General features: G+C 41.4%; 1 protein-coding gene across 10 annotated transcripts in view; it reads right to left on the reverse strand.

Moving 5' to 3' along the window:
• Nucleotides 1-17,400, reverse strand: part of LOC309336526 (contactin-4) — a 525,279-nt gene that overhangs the window by 21,960 nt on the left and 485,919 nt on the right. For 9 of the 10 annotated variants that reach the window (XM_081852419.1, XM_081852424.1, XM_081852423.1 and 6 more), the window contains 3 exons: nt 12,360-12,535; nt 7,800-7,920; nt 279-437 (listed from right to left, as the gene is read on the reverse strand). In XM_081852419.1, coding sequence (XP_081708545.1) covers nt 279-437; nt 7,800-7,920; nt 12,360-12,535 — 456 coding nt within the window. The remainder of the gene's footprint in view (nt 1-278; nt 438-7,799; nt 7,921-12,359; nt 12,536-17,400) is intronic. The other variant, XM_081852422.1, reaches the window with a different exon arrangement.

Genomic DNA, 17,400 nt, shown 5'->3' on the forward strand with positions numbered 1-17,400 from the left:
TAAAGCGGGGGAAAGGACAGAATGTAGACTCTAGAGATAAGCCATTAGTTGGCCGCTCTTTTTTTCTGTTTGCTAAATTTGGGATGAAAAAATATTGAGAAAGAAATATAGATATAGATGTAAATGAGTTAATGATATGTTCCATTCAGTCACAAGAAGAGAACTGGATCAGACCAACACTGCTTCTTCCCCATAACCAGAAATCCCATGGGCTCATGGAAAACGGTTAAAGCAAGCTTCAGTGGTCATATTCTGCATGTTCTAAGATGTCTAGTTACCTGTGTTGACCGCTTGCCATCCCACAGAAAATGGGGTCCTTGCTTGAACAACGTATGTTGTAATGGGACTGCGATTATCTGCTCCTGGCCTCCAGGATACCTGAGCTGTAGTGTCTGTGATTTCATCAATTGTCACAGCTTCGGGTGGACCTGGTGGACCTGTTATGAAACACACATAACACAAGTTTCAAATATCCTCAGTAAGACATACCCTGCATGTAAAATATCTCACGTCAAGTATTAAGAAGTAACAAGACCTTTCAGCTCAAGGTTTAAGTTAATAGTTTTCAGTATGCAAAGAAGTCTTTTAAAACAGATCAAACAATGACAACCCTGGGATACTTTGGACAATATATATTTAATTTGGACCACTTATAGTTCCCTTCAGCAAGAATGAATTTCCATGTTGTGCACTCTTTTTTTCTGAGTTTATTTTCGCACAGATAATCAAACATTAACCACAGTGGCTAAAGCTACATATTTTATAGTGGATTAAATACATGCATAGTTGCTTTTGCACATGGAATCTGCTCTTAGACACTCACTTTTATCTCCTATAGATAGATGCTGACTACTTACACATTTTTAATAAAAAATCCTTTAGGAAAAGTAGCAGATAGGGACCCCAAAATTGCATTTTGCCATAGTTAAAAATATGAGGCTTGTGAGGCAAGGCCTGGAAACTTTGCGAGAGAGCAGCTTCAGGATTATGTTAAATAAATGAATGTCAGTGCAATCCTATGCACATTCACTATGAAATAATCCTCAATATGTTCATCACGTTCAATTAAACATTTCAAAGATTGAAATATCATGATTTAGTCACCTATTTTTAATGCCTAACCTTCTAGCACTTGAATTTCCATTCAAACAGTTCAATAAAAAAAGTCACAGCCTGCTTTGCAACCCCAGAGTAAATTAAGTCATTTTAGAACCATAATTTGAAATGTAACCACTCCAGTATAACTTTACCCCTCAGCACTCTATGAAATCAGTTCTGAATAAGGTTGTACTGTGTGCCTCCAGCAAGAATACTTAGTAGTCCTTGCTTTCACAGCTGGTCAGTCTTCATAGATCTGCCAGTTCAAAGGCAGAATGGTGGGTTATTATAGCGTTACCTAGCATGATGTACTTTACAAATTACATCTCCCTAATGGTCAGTAGATGGAACAATTGATTATAGGGAAATATGAGACACCTCAAACAAACTATACTTTCATTTCAGAGCTTTCTCAATTGAATTCTTACTGAAATCAATTTTGATAAGTTTATCTTGTTCTGTAATGGATAGTCCAACTTATTTATTTATTTATTTACTTACTTACTTACTTACTTACTAACTAACTAACTAACTTACTTACTTACTTAACTGACAGCTAGAACAATATTTCGGGATGAGATTGCCAAAAATAGGATTTTTATCGAACAAGCAAGACTATATAACATCTAAAATGGCTGTTTGCGCAGCAACAGCCAGAAACCATCATAAAATGTTTTTGGTGTTTTTTTTAAATGATCTAGTTTGCAATAACAGAGACTCTGATCTAAAGCTCTACATTCTGTGATAGCCCCGTCCATAATGGAATTTTCTGTTTTGTATTTTAAGCTCTGCTGCCAGCCTACATTTAACAGTAGATGCAAAGCCTATGGTTTAAAATAAGAAATGGACTGAGACTGAAGTCCTAAACACACTTACACAGCCACACTTATTTGTGAATACACATGTGGAGGATTGTGCTGTGAGGATGCAGTCTTCACACACCTAAGAGCAAGCCCAAATAAACACGTATAAGATTGCACTGTTTTGACTTTGCTATTTTTAAACCCTACTATTAAAGGTTAGAAATGGGGTGTAAAACACCTGCCTGAAGGCAGAACCAAGAACCTTGGAGGCCACATTAAAATTATGTCATTTGTGACTTTCTAACTGATCCTGCTTTAAAACTTTCAAAGCAAGACAGTGGCTCATATTTAGTGTATGGGGCAGTGAAGATTCTTGAATTGTTAAAATGGAATGTCTGCAGTAGAGTTCACCAGCCGAGTGCCCACGTAGGCTTACATTGGTGTCCCTGGACATGCCCCACCCCAAACTCTGAGCTTTCATTTTTTTTCTATTCCTCATAGAAAAGAAAGTTAGGAAGCAAAATGTACATGCACCCTTGCAAGTAATTTCTATGAAATGAGCCACCTTGGCTGCTTCCACCTGTCATTGTTTCTGGACAGAGCTGTGATTGGTAAGTGAGTTGTTTACACACCAGACACACTCTGGGGTCCTAAAGAGGTGCAGTTTTCATCTCCCCTTTAGTGCACTTTTCCTGCTCTTGTCTTAGTTTGTAGTTTTTAGAGTCTCTGCAGCTTGTCCTTCCTTTTCCCCTAGTAATCAGGATACATCTAGCCTGTGGTTGGGTACGTCTGAGATCAGGTAGTCTTCTGCAAATATCACTACACAATATATGTGGATGATGTGAAATAATAGCAACTCCCTCTAAAAAGAAATACGAAAACTTTGCAAGGAGGCTTAGTCCAATATGACATATCATGGATGCTTTTGTTGAGATTCCAGAAGAAGAAGAGGAGGAGGAGGAGTTTGGATTTGATATCCCACCTTTCACTCCCCTTAAGGAGTCTCAAAGCGGCTCACAATCTCCTTTCCCTTGCTCCCCCACAACAAACACTCTGTGAGGTGAGTGGGTCTGAGAGACTTCAAAGAAGTGTGACTGGCCCAAGGTAACCCAGCAGCTGCATGTGGAGGAGCGGGGAAGTGAACCCGGTTCCCCAGATTACGAGTCCACCACTCTTAACCACTACACCACACTGGCATTGCAGGGGGTTGGATGAGAAGACCCTCAAGATCCCTTCTGATTCTACAGTTCTATGATTCTCATGTCCTTCCTTTCAAAGAGTTTTGGACTCTGCTACAAAGGGCTCTGTAAAGTTCCTCTGGTGGTTGCATTTCATAGGTGGTATATCTCACCATTTTGGTTCAGTACAGTTGTACCTTGGTTTTCGAATGCCTTGGGACTTGAACATTTTGGCTCCCCAACGCTGCAAACCTGAAAGTGAGTGTTCCGGTTTGCAAACTTTTTTGGGAAGCCGAATGTCTGACGTGGCTTCCGATTGAGTGCAGGAAGCTCCTGCAGCCAATCAGAAGCCATGCCTTGGTTTCTGAACAGTTTCGGAAGTTGAATGGACTTCCGGAACGGATTCCGTCCAAGAACCAAGGTACGACTGTACTAGTTTTAAGGGATAAAAGTCGTAACTCTCCTTCTCATGGAGCCATACAGAGTGAGTCTGATACTTCCAAGTTTTCCTATATTTGGGAATGCAACTTTGATCATAACAGTTTTGCCATGTTCTGTCCTGAAAGTGGTTTCTGGCATCCCAAGAGGAGTGTCCACAGATGTGCTCTCCCACACAGCTTCATGGTGAAAGAAGCCCCACCTGCTTGACCAAGCAAAAGCTCTTCTCCCAGGTTTGGAGATACCTGCTAAAATATTCTGCTTCGACCTACATAAAATGTTTACTAGTTATTTTTTTAAAAAATGGGATACAATCCTATCACCAGAATCCAAAAGACAGGTTGTTAGAGAGATGAAGCAGAAGGTCATAGACACTTGTGCTACCTTAAAACCTAGCTGATTTATTCGGAGGTGAGTTTCTATTGGCAACAACCCAAGAAATTCAGAAACCTTATGCTAAGCCAAAGTGGAGAGTGATTAAAAGTATCACAGATCTCTTAGTTTTTGTCAACTGCCATGTATTTCAGTCAAATTCAATGATGTAGTGACAGTAATAATTTTAAGTGTAGCAGAAACAGAATCATAGCTATAACTAGTTTCCCCCCCTGTTCAAGTCAAGTTCTAAGATAGTATTTGACTAGACAGGCCATGTGCCTTTCCATCACTAGCTGTTATCAGCAGGTGATGCAAAAGCTTGATTTACTGCTCTTTTCTCCTCTCCAGCAGATGGTGCAATGTGCAAAGAAAATTCCTTTTGGAAGAAGGAGGGGTGTGGGGGAGAAGGAAATTCAAAATGCAGGAATAAAGTCATTAGCAGAATTTGCAGGCTCCTTGCAATATATTCTCCTCTTAACAGACTCCTAGCAAAATTTAAGATTATTCCCTACAAAATGATGCATATACTTTCGGTTAAGAACTTCAAGTATTACGGATTTTAAATATTTAGCAGCCTAATGTATTGGTATTTAAACTGCTCATTGGGCCTCGTCCTCATTAAATGGAGTGTGCATTTAGTGCAGCAACAATATATCTTGCTCCCATGAGGGAACAGCTGATAAACCACTGCTGTCTTCTTAAATGGACAATGATCAGGTTTCCTATTCTCTCTCCTGGCAAGAGGAAGATCGCTTCTTCTCTGAATTTCAAGAGGTTTATGTACGGACCACAGCGTTCATGTTCAGAAGCACAACACACTTGATCAAAAACATGAGACAATTAAGGATTAAGCAACTTAAATCTATATAAGGTGAGAATAAACTGAGCGAACTTTCCTTGCTTAAATGGGTCAATATGGCTATTATAATGTATTATAAAACTAGTCCTTTTCCGATATGGGTGGGATCCTCAGACAACCTGCTATTCCAACAAAACCTAAAGTGAATGTGCTTCAGTCAGGGGTGTCCCAAATCACTCCCTGGTCCCAAACTGTTTTCAGGACTCTCTCGTGCTATATGAACTTGCCTGTGCAGAGGCTCTGATTCCTTGCCATCTAGAGTATGCTGTATTTGGGGGGTGGGGGAGAGACACCGCTTTCTTGGTTGTGGTGCCTGAGCTGTGGAACACCAAACAATCCTGCTTAGCTATTTCACTCTGTTTGCCCTGCAGCAGGGAGTGTGTGGCTTTTCGGATAGTAACGTGGTCTGTGCTGAATGAAATCCCCTCTGGATTTTCCCTCCTCTTCTGTTAGCATTCTGTCTCTTGCTTTATACTGTAGGTTGGGGTGGGGAAGCTCTTGTTTGTAAGCCTAAGTCATGGGTAGGTAAACTAAGGCCCGCGGGCCAGATCAGGCCCAATTGCCTTCTGGATCTGGCCCGCGGACAGTCCAGGAACTGCCAAGTGGATCACCAGCACGAGCGTTCTTTCCCTCTCTCTCACACGGCGGCGGCTCCTCCCTCCCTCCTCCTGGCTTCTCCCCGCCCTGCCTAGAGGAGGAAGGGGGCTGGGCTTTGTTGGTGCCAGCAGCAGCAGTGCTCAAGCGGCCACCATTTTAAGCAGCCCCTCTCCAGAGCCCTTTACTCACTGCTCATCGTCCCTCCGCTGCCAGCCCCTACCACTTGCAAGACACAGGTAAGCAGCCACTGGGGCTTGTGCTCTTGCATCATTTCCCCCCCCCAAAAAAAAATATAGTCTAGTCCCCCACAAGCTCTGAGGGACAGTGGACTGGCCCCCTGCTGAAAAAGTCTGCTGACCCCTGGCTAGTGGTCCTGTGAGCTTATATCAGCCAAGGTGCACCCACCTGCCCTACACCTGATGTCTGGTGTGGAGTAGGAAAAGACATGGCTCTACCAAAATGGGGGTTCATTGATCCTTTGAAAGAGCTACCATGGCCCTTCCAGCCCTTCCAGTTGACTGATTGACAGCACTGTGCTGTTGTCCTCATTGTTTGATTTAAATTTGTATGGGCAAAGGAAAATGGCTTACACTGAACATTACTGTGACATAAAGCGGCTGGCCTTGTGGGATGAGGTGGGTGAGGATCTGGGCCACCAACAGGTTCCAGCTGTAGCTGCTGCACTTATGCTCCTGTTTGATTGTTTTTATCATGATATCCTTATCTGCCTTGAAGGTGTCCACTATAAAAGGCTGCAGAAAAATGCTTGAATAAATACTGTCACAGTGCAGGCTATCTGGGAGAGGGGAAAAAAAACCCATTTCCAATAGATGGATGTCATGAAACATTGGTCCTAACTACAGAACAAATATATTATACCACTACAGTTGCCATAGCTCCCTCAAAAGAATCCTGGGATTTTTAATTTAACGAGTAAAAAGGATTCCGTATTAAGTATATTTAGTCTTTTCCACAGCACTACATTTCCCAGGCTTCGGTGAGATGACATAATTATCATTAAGCTATCTTAAGTCTATCCTGTGTGTTATGCCCAAAGCCACAAATCTGTAAGCCTTCCTTGTTTTCTGAAAGGCAGCATGGGAATAAATTCTAACTAAAATTAGTAAAGCTCATGTCAAATGTTCACCCCATAACAACAGCCAACGTGAAAACCAGCAATAGCAGGAAATGTATTGGGGCACTCTGTATCTTGAAATCTGCTTCATTTTAGAGAGCAGCTGTCTCACTGTCCCAAGTCAAAATTGCTGTAACATTTCCAAAAATTGTGAGAACTGAATTTATTTTCTGGCCCCATGCCAACACTGGACAATGATAAAATTGCTGCCAGTTTAGCTTTCAACTTTCAGACTCCAAATCTATCTCTCTTCTAATCACCTGTAACTGGATCAGTAACTGAGCTTGGGTACTTGAATGATCCAGGTGCAGCACTCCTTTGACAGCTGCTGAGGTGAAGTGACCAATGCATGACGTGAAGGGGACTGGTTTTTCATTTTCTGTGTAAGCCACCACCATTTGCAATGTACAGTGGTACCTCGGGTTACATACGCTTCAGGTTACAGACTCCACTAACCCAGAAATATTACCTCGGGTTAAGAACTTTGCTTCAGGATGAGAACAGAAATCGTGCTCCGGCGGTGCGGCAGCAGCAGGAGGCCCCATTAGCTAAAGTGGTGCTTCAGGTTAAGAACAGTTTCAGGTTAAGAATGGACCTCCAGAACGAATTAAGTACTTAACCTGAGGTACCACTGTATAGCAGCTGTTTGCCAAGCATATTTAGCCGAAGTGGCCATTGCGCAGCACAAAAAAAACCCATTGGTTTCTTTTCTTTTCTGCAAGCCATCACTTGCACATTATTGCACATGTGCATTGCTGAGCAATGGTTAAAACTAGGGAGAAGTGAAAGAACATATGTAATTTTCAATCCCATCCTGCCCAACTAAGTGACCCACTGAAGTGTCACAGGAAGGCAGTATGTGCCTATGCAAATTTGTAAAAGGGCAAAACTTGCAAGCAAATTGCCACTGCCTGACCCTAGCTGAAATGCCATTCCCTCATGAAATGCCATGAGGTGAAACTGTGTTCACACTAAGGGGTACAGGGAATCAGTACATGCACAAGGCCTCAGGGTTTTCAGCAAAGTACATTCTCACATAAAAAACTGCCTCCGTGCACATCTACATTCAGCAAATTAACACCGCCATCAACATTTCAAACAGAACTAAATAAATAATTAGCGCATGTTGTTACCATTTAAGGTTCAATAGAAGACCTTCCCCTCCATATTTTGTACCAAATAATCAGTAGTACTTCATAGGCTGCTAGTTATCGAGCATAGTAAACTCTCTCAAGCTGTGCTTTATGTTATTATCCATAGCAGCGGTTGGTGGGAACAGTAGTTTTACTACAACAACGGCAACAAAATTCAAATACCTCTTACAATCAGGTCTGCAGCAGCTGATAGCTTGTCCACACTTGTTTGCACCATGCAGACGTATTTTCCAGCGTGATTCAGCTGGATGCTTCTGATCATCAAATCGCCAGCTGAATCCTGCTGATAAAGTAAGGGAAAGTGGTTACAATTACTTTTTAATGAGCTCTAAACATCATTATCACATGAAGGACAACTGTGGCTAATGGATTTATTTTACATCAGCTGATGAAAATGCTCATAACGCAACCCATAACCCATTTAATATATGTGAGCTTTCCTTGAAGATAAGAGCTGAAAGTATGGTTGCCTATAAGGGACACAGAAGCTTCGGGTCAGTCAAATTGTTACTGCAAATGTGATTTGACGGATGGGGGGGGGGGAAGGGTGGGCTGTGCTCTGCCATACTCCAGACATCCAGTTTATAGCCTTCATTGCTATTCAGATGTCTGCATTCCTCCTACATCCATTTAACAAGTGAGCACCAGCCCAAATTGGGACGCATTTGTTAACAGCTTCCACAGTCTTTGTGCCGCAGCCAGCCTTTCGATTGCCTGGCTTTTGTATTAAAAGGTCATGAGGACAGTGCTCTCTGAGGACATGTGCATTACCTAGCATGAAAGAAGGATAATTTGTTTTTCCAAATGCCAAATGCTCATGTATGATTAGCAATTGCAGTTAACTAATTATGGTTCTGCATGATTGTGTGACTCGAAAAACACACACACACCCAAACACATTTTCTCTGTCCACCAGGCACAGTGCTTAACAAGTTAGAAATCTAAGCATAAGATTGCAGTTGCAGCCTTTTAATTGAGAGATATTAATATAGTACATATTTGGTGGTTTGGGGATACAGTTACGTGTAATTGCAAGCCACAGCTGTTGTCGCCGCTGCTATGCCCCCTGCAGGGCAGAACTTTTAAATGATTTATTTTATCTTCCACAGCTTTTCGCATTTCAGCACCTGTCTTGATAGTCAAGGGATGGCAGCTAATGTTTGCAACTGCAATTTCCTCTTCTGTTTGTGGAATGAAAACCAGTATGGCTCAGAGTTTGGATCTGGGATGGCTGGTTCCAGGTAGCAGTGGCTTAATTTGCCTTGGGCAAATTACTAGCGCTTGGCCTCAGCTTATCTTAAAATAGCTGATGACCATTTTACATGAGGTTAAAAAAAAATAAAGGCAGAGGGTACAGCATTTTGAAAACAAAAATGCTTTATAAGTAGTAGTAACAGTGACTACTGTTCAAATGGCTTTAAAATGAACTACCGTATTTTTCCATGTATAAGACTAGGATTTTTTACTAAAAAAAATAAGGTTAAAAAAGGGGGTGTAGTCATACACAGGGGCAATCTCCCCCGATTTTAAAATATGGTATATGTTTAAAAAGCCTTGACTACAAGTAGGAGCAGGCAGATCTGTCAATTTCAATTTCTTTCAGTTTTCTCAATCTCAAATTCAGGATTTTAAAATCCTCATGAAAGTGTGTCTTCAATTTTTCATTCTATACCTATTTTCCCCAAAGCATTTTCCCCTAATATAATACATCTTCTCATGCTATTTCAAAATTCACTAATATGTGCATTTTAATGTGTTCTCTACCCTGGTATATGCATTTTTTTGTTGTTGCATTACTTGCTAGGAAAAATGAACTGCAAAATTGAAAGAAGTGCAGATTTCAAAGGAATGCTCTATTTTGGTCCATGTACTTTTTCAGAAAGTATGAATTGGGTAGATTTGCCCTTAATTGAGAACTGAACCAAATTTCTCCCCATACCTAAATACAAGCTACTGAAGCCAAGCAAAATAGCCTGCTGTACTCCAGCTGTGTCACACTCATTTTCCATCTATATGTGTGTGCAGCTTAGCATGTAGACAGAATAGAAATTCGTATGGCGGTAATGCTAAACCATAGTTTACTGCCACATGCCTGTGCCTCAGGCTCATGTTTTCTCACCTCTTCTCTTCTGATGGAATAGTAAGGAGATCAAAAACTTTCACTTACCTTTTTTAACAAACCAGTTTCTCATTATGTTTGAATTCAAGGAACTCTGGTTAGTTTAAACTTGTTTGAGAACAAACAGCGGTCACAAACCAAGGTTGGATCACAGCTTTTTTTCTCAGGAACCACAGTTCCCCTGAATTCAGACATAATGAAGAATTCTGATTAAACAGGAAGTGGGGGCTTCTCATCTCATGCTTATGCCAGAGAAGAGGCATGGGAGCAAGCATACAAGCCAGAGGCTTGGTGTCGCTCTTGCATGTACTGCTAAAACTAGGAGAAACTCAAACAGCATTGCATAAATGCAGGATGGATATTAGACAGTGGCTAGGATCCAAAGAGCTGCTCATGAAAGGGGCTTGCACTAGCCCAGTGGAAATAGAGTTTTCTCCCATTTCAACAGCTGTCTCCTATGTCGTATCACAAGCTGTGTTTGAAGTTCCCTTTGATTATAAAGCAGTTTGCCATACATGGGGAGAGCAGGGAGGGGGCTGCTGTTTGGTAAGTCTAAGGGCTCCTTGTGATCATGAGCAGTACCAGTTCTATAGCTCTTTGGATTCTGGTCCAAGTTTCCATAATGTTTCTGAAGCCTGATTCCCTTAACAGCCAGGGATAAGGGGGTGATTATGAGGATGGTTTAGAAGATGCTGTAGCAGCTGCTTGGATCATCTCTGGAACCCAAAGCATGGCTGAAAGTCTGCATACACTAGACAACTGCAGCAGCAGAAGGGATAAAATAGAGCCTGATTATGTGGGCAGGATTTATTGCAAGGCTGTAGGTAAGTTTCTGGGCTCTGGTGAGAAGGGTAAAGACAAAGTCATGTGCAGCCTCATATGATGCCATCAGAGCTGTATATTCCCATACAGGAGTCTTGCATTCTATGTAGTATAGAACCCACCCATTCTTATCTCAGTTTCAAAGAACAGCTTGCTGTCTCTGCCATTTTGGATTTTGGTAACACATATACTAAATATAAGCTGATCTCCATTATACAGAAAAGGTGGCAATCTGCCTCTCAGACACCATCTGTGGCTTCCTGCTTAGCAGTAATGGGTGGTATGCAAATAAGTATTACTCAGAGTAGATCTGTCGAAATTAATTGACATAACATATTCGTGTTCATTAATTTCAGTGGGTCCACTTCCGTGTAGAGCTTAGTTGAATGTCATCCAATTTCTTTTTTTAAGCTGTGAAGGGTGGTGACAAATAATGCAAATAAGGCTGGTGACAAATAATGCAAACTACTGGTAAATGCTTAAGACCTAACTTCACATTTGTTTCTATGTCAGTGGAAAGTTGAACATTTGTCATGATTTGCTAATGATCTGTAGCTTCTGAAAAGCAGAGAATTCTGAGAAATTACTCTTTGGACAATGCAACTGAGGAGATACAAAGATTACCACACTAGCAAGACAATCGGAAAGAATTAGGCTGCAATCCTGCCCCCAACCATGCCTTGATGTCATTGGGGGGTGCGGGAGCAGGTAGGTTGTATTTCATATCCTCTCTGCCAGTTTTAGTAGTGCAGAGGACTACTGGTGATGGTGGGGTTTCACTGCAGCAGATGCCCCCAGCTCCACCTAAAATGGTAGTAAGCTACTGCTTGCAGTCCTCCAGCCGTCAGGAGAAAGGCCCTCAAACAGGGCATTTCAAAGCAGTGCAGCAGGAACTTGGCATCTGCTTGATGCTAAGTTCCATGGATCCCATGAGGGTCTAACCCAGGGTTTTCCAAATTGGGTCTCCAGCTGTTTTTGGACTATAATTCCTATCATCCCTGGACACTGGTCGTGCTAGCTAGGGATGATGGGAGTTGTAGTCCAAAAACAGCTGGAGACCCAAGTTTGGAAAACCCTGGTCTAACCTGTTGGCCACTGAGCTACACCAGCTTGGAACTGATGGAGCAAAAGAAAAATGGTGATAAGGCACTCCTCTCATCTCACTGGTGGCAGAAGCTGGCAGGGTTTGGGGTCCCGCAGAGGATTCAGTGTCCCACTCTTCCCATGTCCCTTATTAGGAGTGGTCAGTTAAACATGGGTTTGTTTTCACAGCAGGTATATCTATTCAGTGCACAAATTTCACACTGATATTCTTAAACAGTACTGGTTTACACCGGCAGCAAAGTACTTCTGTTCCGATTGCACTGTCAGCTCAAGGGAGAGTGAACTGTACTGACACTGTAGACAGTACAGAAATGAAGCATTTCATTGCTGGAGTTATTATGTTGCATACTATTACAGTTTGAGTGTGTAGTGTGTACACACCCAGTGTTGGAAGCTGGCAGAGGCTGCATGCATACTATACCTTTAAAACACGTTCAAAGCACATTTCCCACACTCAAGGAATTCTGGGGAATGTAGTTTGTTGAAGGTTGCTCGGAACTGTAAATCTGTGAGGGGTAAAATGCAGTGCCCAGAATCCTTTGAGGGGAGGGAATGTGCTCTAAAGATATAAACACAGCTAGAGTTGTAGGTCTGCCCATAAACATATCTTGCTCATTGCTGAAATTCTCAGCACTCATAAAGAATTGCCTTGGTGGATTACTAATAGTGATACTTACCCCTCCAACTCTTTCAAAGTGATCCCCATCTTTTTCAAAGTCTATCAGGTGTCCATTAAATGACCAAGTAAACAGAATATCTAGCGGGTGATCATGAGATACCTGGCAAGGCAGAAGAATACTTTCGCCAGCAGTGACATCCATGCTGTTAGGTGCCACCATAAATCGTGTTGGATCTGCAGGTAATAAAGGACACCAAAGAAAGTAACTCACCTGATTTAAAAACAACAGTAACAACAACACACACACACACAGAGTATAGCTCTTAAGTGGTCCTTAACTAGAGAAGGTTCAATGAGGTTTATACCAACAGTATGACCAGTAGTAAAAGGTAAATGACCCCTGGACAGTTGAGTCCAGTCAAAGGCGACTATGGGATGCAGCGCTCATCTCGCTTCAGGCTGAGGGAGCCAGTGTTTGTCCGCAGACAGCTTTCTGGGTCATGTAGCCAGCAGGACTAAACCACTTCTGGCGCAACGGGACACCGTGATGAGTGCCAGAGTGCATGGAAACACCATTTATCTTCTGACCGCAGTGGTACCTATTTATCTACTCACACTGGTATAGTAGTATCAGGTCACTGTACTGTTCCACACTGACAAGTGGAGAGTAAACTGAGCTAGTAGTTTGGTCAGGGCAGAGACAAGTTGTCATTACTATTGAAAGTTACAGCTTGAGTGTATTTATTGCTGTATGAATTTAAGTGTACCCCAAATTAAAATAATGATGGATTGACAAAATTGAGTTGTATGCAACATTAGTCTTTATTGAAGCTCATGAATATGGCTAACTTAGGTCCATTAATTTCAATGTGTCTATTCTGACTATAGCTTAGTTGGATGAAGCTTACTGTGTTCTTTCTTAAAATCGCTAGTTTAAATACAGGTGATAATTTTGATTTTAGTGTATTTCTCTTGTTTGTTTGTTTGTTTGTTTGTTTGTTTGTTTTAAGAAACAAAACCAAACATGTCAACTTATAAAATCAGCAACCAGGAAAATCCAGAAAGGCAGTTATGCTCATAGCCGTATACAAATAAAAAACATGCTTCAGAACCATACAGAGTAAAGGTATATCTAGCCAGATTAAGCACTTTTATGTTTTCAGTGGAAAGCTAAGCATGGACCAATGGTCACGTAATCCAACCCCTGCAATGCAGAAATCTCAACTAAAGCATCCGTGACAGATGGCCATCCAAGCAACCTCCAATAATAATAATAATAATAATAATAATAATAATAATAATTTATTATTTATACCCTGGGTCCTATCCTCCGGTTCGGGTCCTATCCTCTGGAGCAGGAGAAAACAAGCTTGCTGCATCTTCCATGTTACAGCTGTTTAGATATTTGAAGATGGCTATCATGTCTCCTCTCAGTCTTCTCTTATCCAGGCCAAACATACCCAACTCTCTCAACCGTTCCTCCTAAGGCTTGGTTTCCAGACCCTTGATCATCTTGGTCACCCTCCCCTGCAGCTAAGTAGGTGCTGAGCTGTTCTGCCTTTTCCCTGTTGCCCAATAGCATCTCTCCATTTTCACGTGCCCAACAAATTATTTCCTGAGAATGCATTGTGTTTTGGTAGCAAGACCTCTGCGTTGTGTGGCGTGTGAAGTACAATTGTGGTTAAACTGAATTAAACAAGGTAAGAATAAAATATAACCAATAAATGTGTATTTTCAGTCTTTATAGAATTTACAGTGTGTTGCTGGTGACAAAGCAGTAAACGTTTTTTAAATGGCAGATTTGTGCAACCTTGATTTGAATGATGATAAAGTATGGGCCCTATCTTTTTGAAACTGCTCTCACACACTTTGTTACATGTTTAAATATTATATTAAACCTTTACAACCCAGAAGCATATGGTACCATGTAGCAAAAACTGAATATTCTGCTCATATAAATAGTGAATTATTGTAAGGAGTGTCTAGTCTTAGAGTCTAAACAGAATACACTGCCATGGTTTCTCCAATAAGAATCCCAGGAAATTATTTTATTAATAGATACTATTTATATCTAGCCAGTAGACACACAACCCAGGCAGCCAATGATATGTTATAAACATTAATAATGCAAGTATAAGGGAGTCCCATGGACTGCAAGAAGATCAAACCTATCCATTCCTAAGGAAATCAGCCCTGAGTGCTCACTGGAAGGACAGATCCTGAAGCTGAGGCTCCAATACTTTGGCCACCTCATAAGAAGAGAAGACTCCCTGGAAAAGACCCTGATGTTGGGAAAGATGGAGGGCACAAGGAGAAGGGGATGACAGAGGACGAGATGGTTGGAGAGTGTTCTCGAAGCTACCAGCATGAGTTTGACCAAACTGCGGGAGGCAGTGGAAGACAGGAGTGCCTGGCATGCTGTGGTCCATGGGGTCACAAAGTGTCGGACACGACTAAACAACAACAACAACAACAACAACAACAAAGGGTGGAACTATATGGTCTAAAAAACTTATATCATGTTTTCAAAGTGGAAAAATGGGAGCTATATCTCCAAATAGAAACTTCATGCCAAAATCTCCCTGCACAGTGTATAGTGGAATGAACGACATGGCCTGGTCATGTCATTAGGCTGAGCATCTCTCCATCTGCCCATCAATAGGCAGTGATGCAGACTGGGAAGAAATACACCATATAATGACAGAAGGACTCAAAGTGACTTGTACCACACCTTTCCAAAGTGGGTACATGACACAGTACGCCCAAGTTTTTTCTAACATAATGTTCTCTCCTATGGAAAGAAAGGAAGTATTTGATGAAACGTATCAAGAGTCCTTGGGCCACCCTACTACATATTTACTTGATCTCTTACGTTCTGTTGTGCTCAGCAACCCCTTCTAGGTTTGCTGGAAGTCTGCAATAGAGATGGCTACATATTACCTCCAGTATGAGAAGCAATATGCCACTTGAATATTAGCTAGCAATATAGCATGCTATCTTATACCAAGGCAGACCTGTGGTTTGTCGGTAGTGTCTACACTGATTGACAGTGGCTCTCCAGCATTTCAGAGAGAGGTCTCTCCCAGCCATACCAGGAGATGCTGGGGACTGACCTTGGAACCTTCTGCATGCTCTCCCACGGAGCCACTGTGAAAACAGAATGCTGAGCTAGATTGGCCTCTGGTGTATATAAGAAGTTCTCAGTTGGGCTCTCCTTAGATTGTTAGAATCATGCCATTTCTGAACATTTGTTTCCCTGACATCCCTTTGTAACGAAATACCATGCAGGGTTTCAGAGAAAATTAGGACTTTTAAAACCTTGGATGAGGCAATTGTAAGTTCTACCGAGGACTTAAAAACCGATTACAGACAATTGGATGAGTTTCACTGTATTTACAAAGGAAAAGTACACCAAGGAAAGATGAGATTCAGGAGGCAACCAGCTCTTTCTTATCAGGGCCTCTCTCATCTATATGGGTCTCATTCAAGCCGAGGGAAGTTTAAGGGCAGGTTTTCTGATGAATTCCAGGCGACTCACAGCAACCTCTCAATGATTTGCTGTATTGCTTTAGGCAAGTAAGTTAATTGCAATGCTCCTCAGTTTCTTTTTCAGCACAAGGAAGCAGCATTTATCCACTTGACGTGATTTAATGAGACCCGGTTAACAAATATGAACAGAGGAATAAGTTTCTCTAATAATTTTAGGAAACAGAAATGGCTTCGGTTAGACATCTAGTAGAGAAGAGGTCCAGAATTCACCACTCAGTACATGGATTCCAGGTGTAATTCCTTTGTCATTACAGAAATCCACTCCTTTCCCTACCCCTTTCAACTCTTTTCTTAATCAATACCAACAAAACTGCAACATTGACATGCTACAAATACTCAACAAAGGGGAAACTGTGCTATGTGCATTACATTACAGACTGAGTCCATCCACATTATCATTATCCTTTAACCACAGTCATTTTGAGAGCCAAATTGGCTACCTTAACATGTGATCTCAACACATGTTGTGTCCCTAGATGGTCGATACACTTGGTCTTCTCCAAAATGTCAAATACTGTAAATGAGATAGATGACAATAAAAACACTATGACTGTACTACCATACCAATGGAAGGGTTTCTGATCCAGTGGGTGTGTCCGTAATTTAAGTAAGGGGGAGAAGATTTTTACAGTTCCCCCTCTCCTGTAGCCCTCTTCACAGCTCCATCCAGAAAATCTGTGTGAGCTGCAGGAGGAAGCCGAGGTGAGGAAAACTCACCTCCACTCTACATCCATTAGAGAGCCTCCACTAGATTAATGACTATTATATGAACAGAAAAACACAATTGGCTGCAACCCTTCATCTTTACAAGGGCTACTTAAATAGTACACAAATTATTCATACATACTCATTAAATGCAACCATCCATTCCTTGGTTTGTCCTGGACTGTTGATTTCCTGAATTTTGGTAATATGTAGCCACAATCTTTTTGAAATTTTATGTTATAAGAAACTTCATTTTTACTAGTATCAGCCTCTAACTTGTAATATACATAGCAACTTTACATCTGGATTCACGGGGTCCCTTCCAATTCTATGATTCCATGAATGAAGTATTCCAACTTCCAATTGCAGCAAGCTCTATATTTTGCAACTGGAAGGTTTGTTTGTTTTTACTCCTTTGAGATGAGTTTTGAACACCTCGTCCAGCTGAACTCAACAAATGCACGATGTCTACAAAGGCATCAATTTTTTTTAATTCATTAATGTTTTGTAAAAGCCAGGCAGAGATAAAGTTTGACATATTGCATTTCTGTGAGTGGCTGAAACAACCTGATGAAAAATGACACCAGAGTGCAACTCTGATGAAACTTTTTCTAGTCATATTCATCATGAGCTTAAGCCTTCTGCAAAGCAATTTACAAATCACCCCCAAGGAGAAAGCTTACCAATCTGTTTTCAAGGACTTGAAAAAGTGAAAGATATATTTAACGACCTTACTGTAGCAGCAAATGAAAAGTGCAATAGAGAAGTCAAATAAGGGTAGCCAAGTGTGCCTGGGTGTTATGAAGCCAAATGCCAATCACACATAAGACATCTGCATTTGTCAA

The sequence above is a fragment of the Podarcis erhardii genome (genome assembly GCF_964252035.2).
Source record: "Podarcis erhardii genome assembly, chromosome: 2".
NCBI lineage: Eukaryota > Metazoa > Chordata > Lepidosauria > Squamata > Lacertidae > Podarcis > Podarcis erhardii.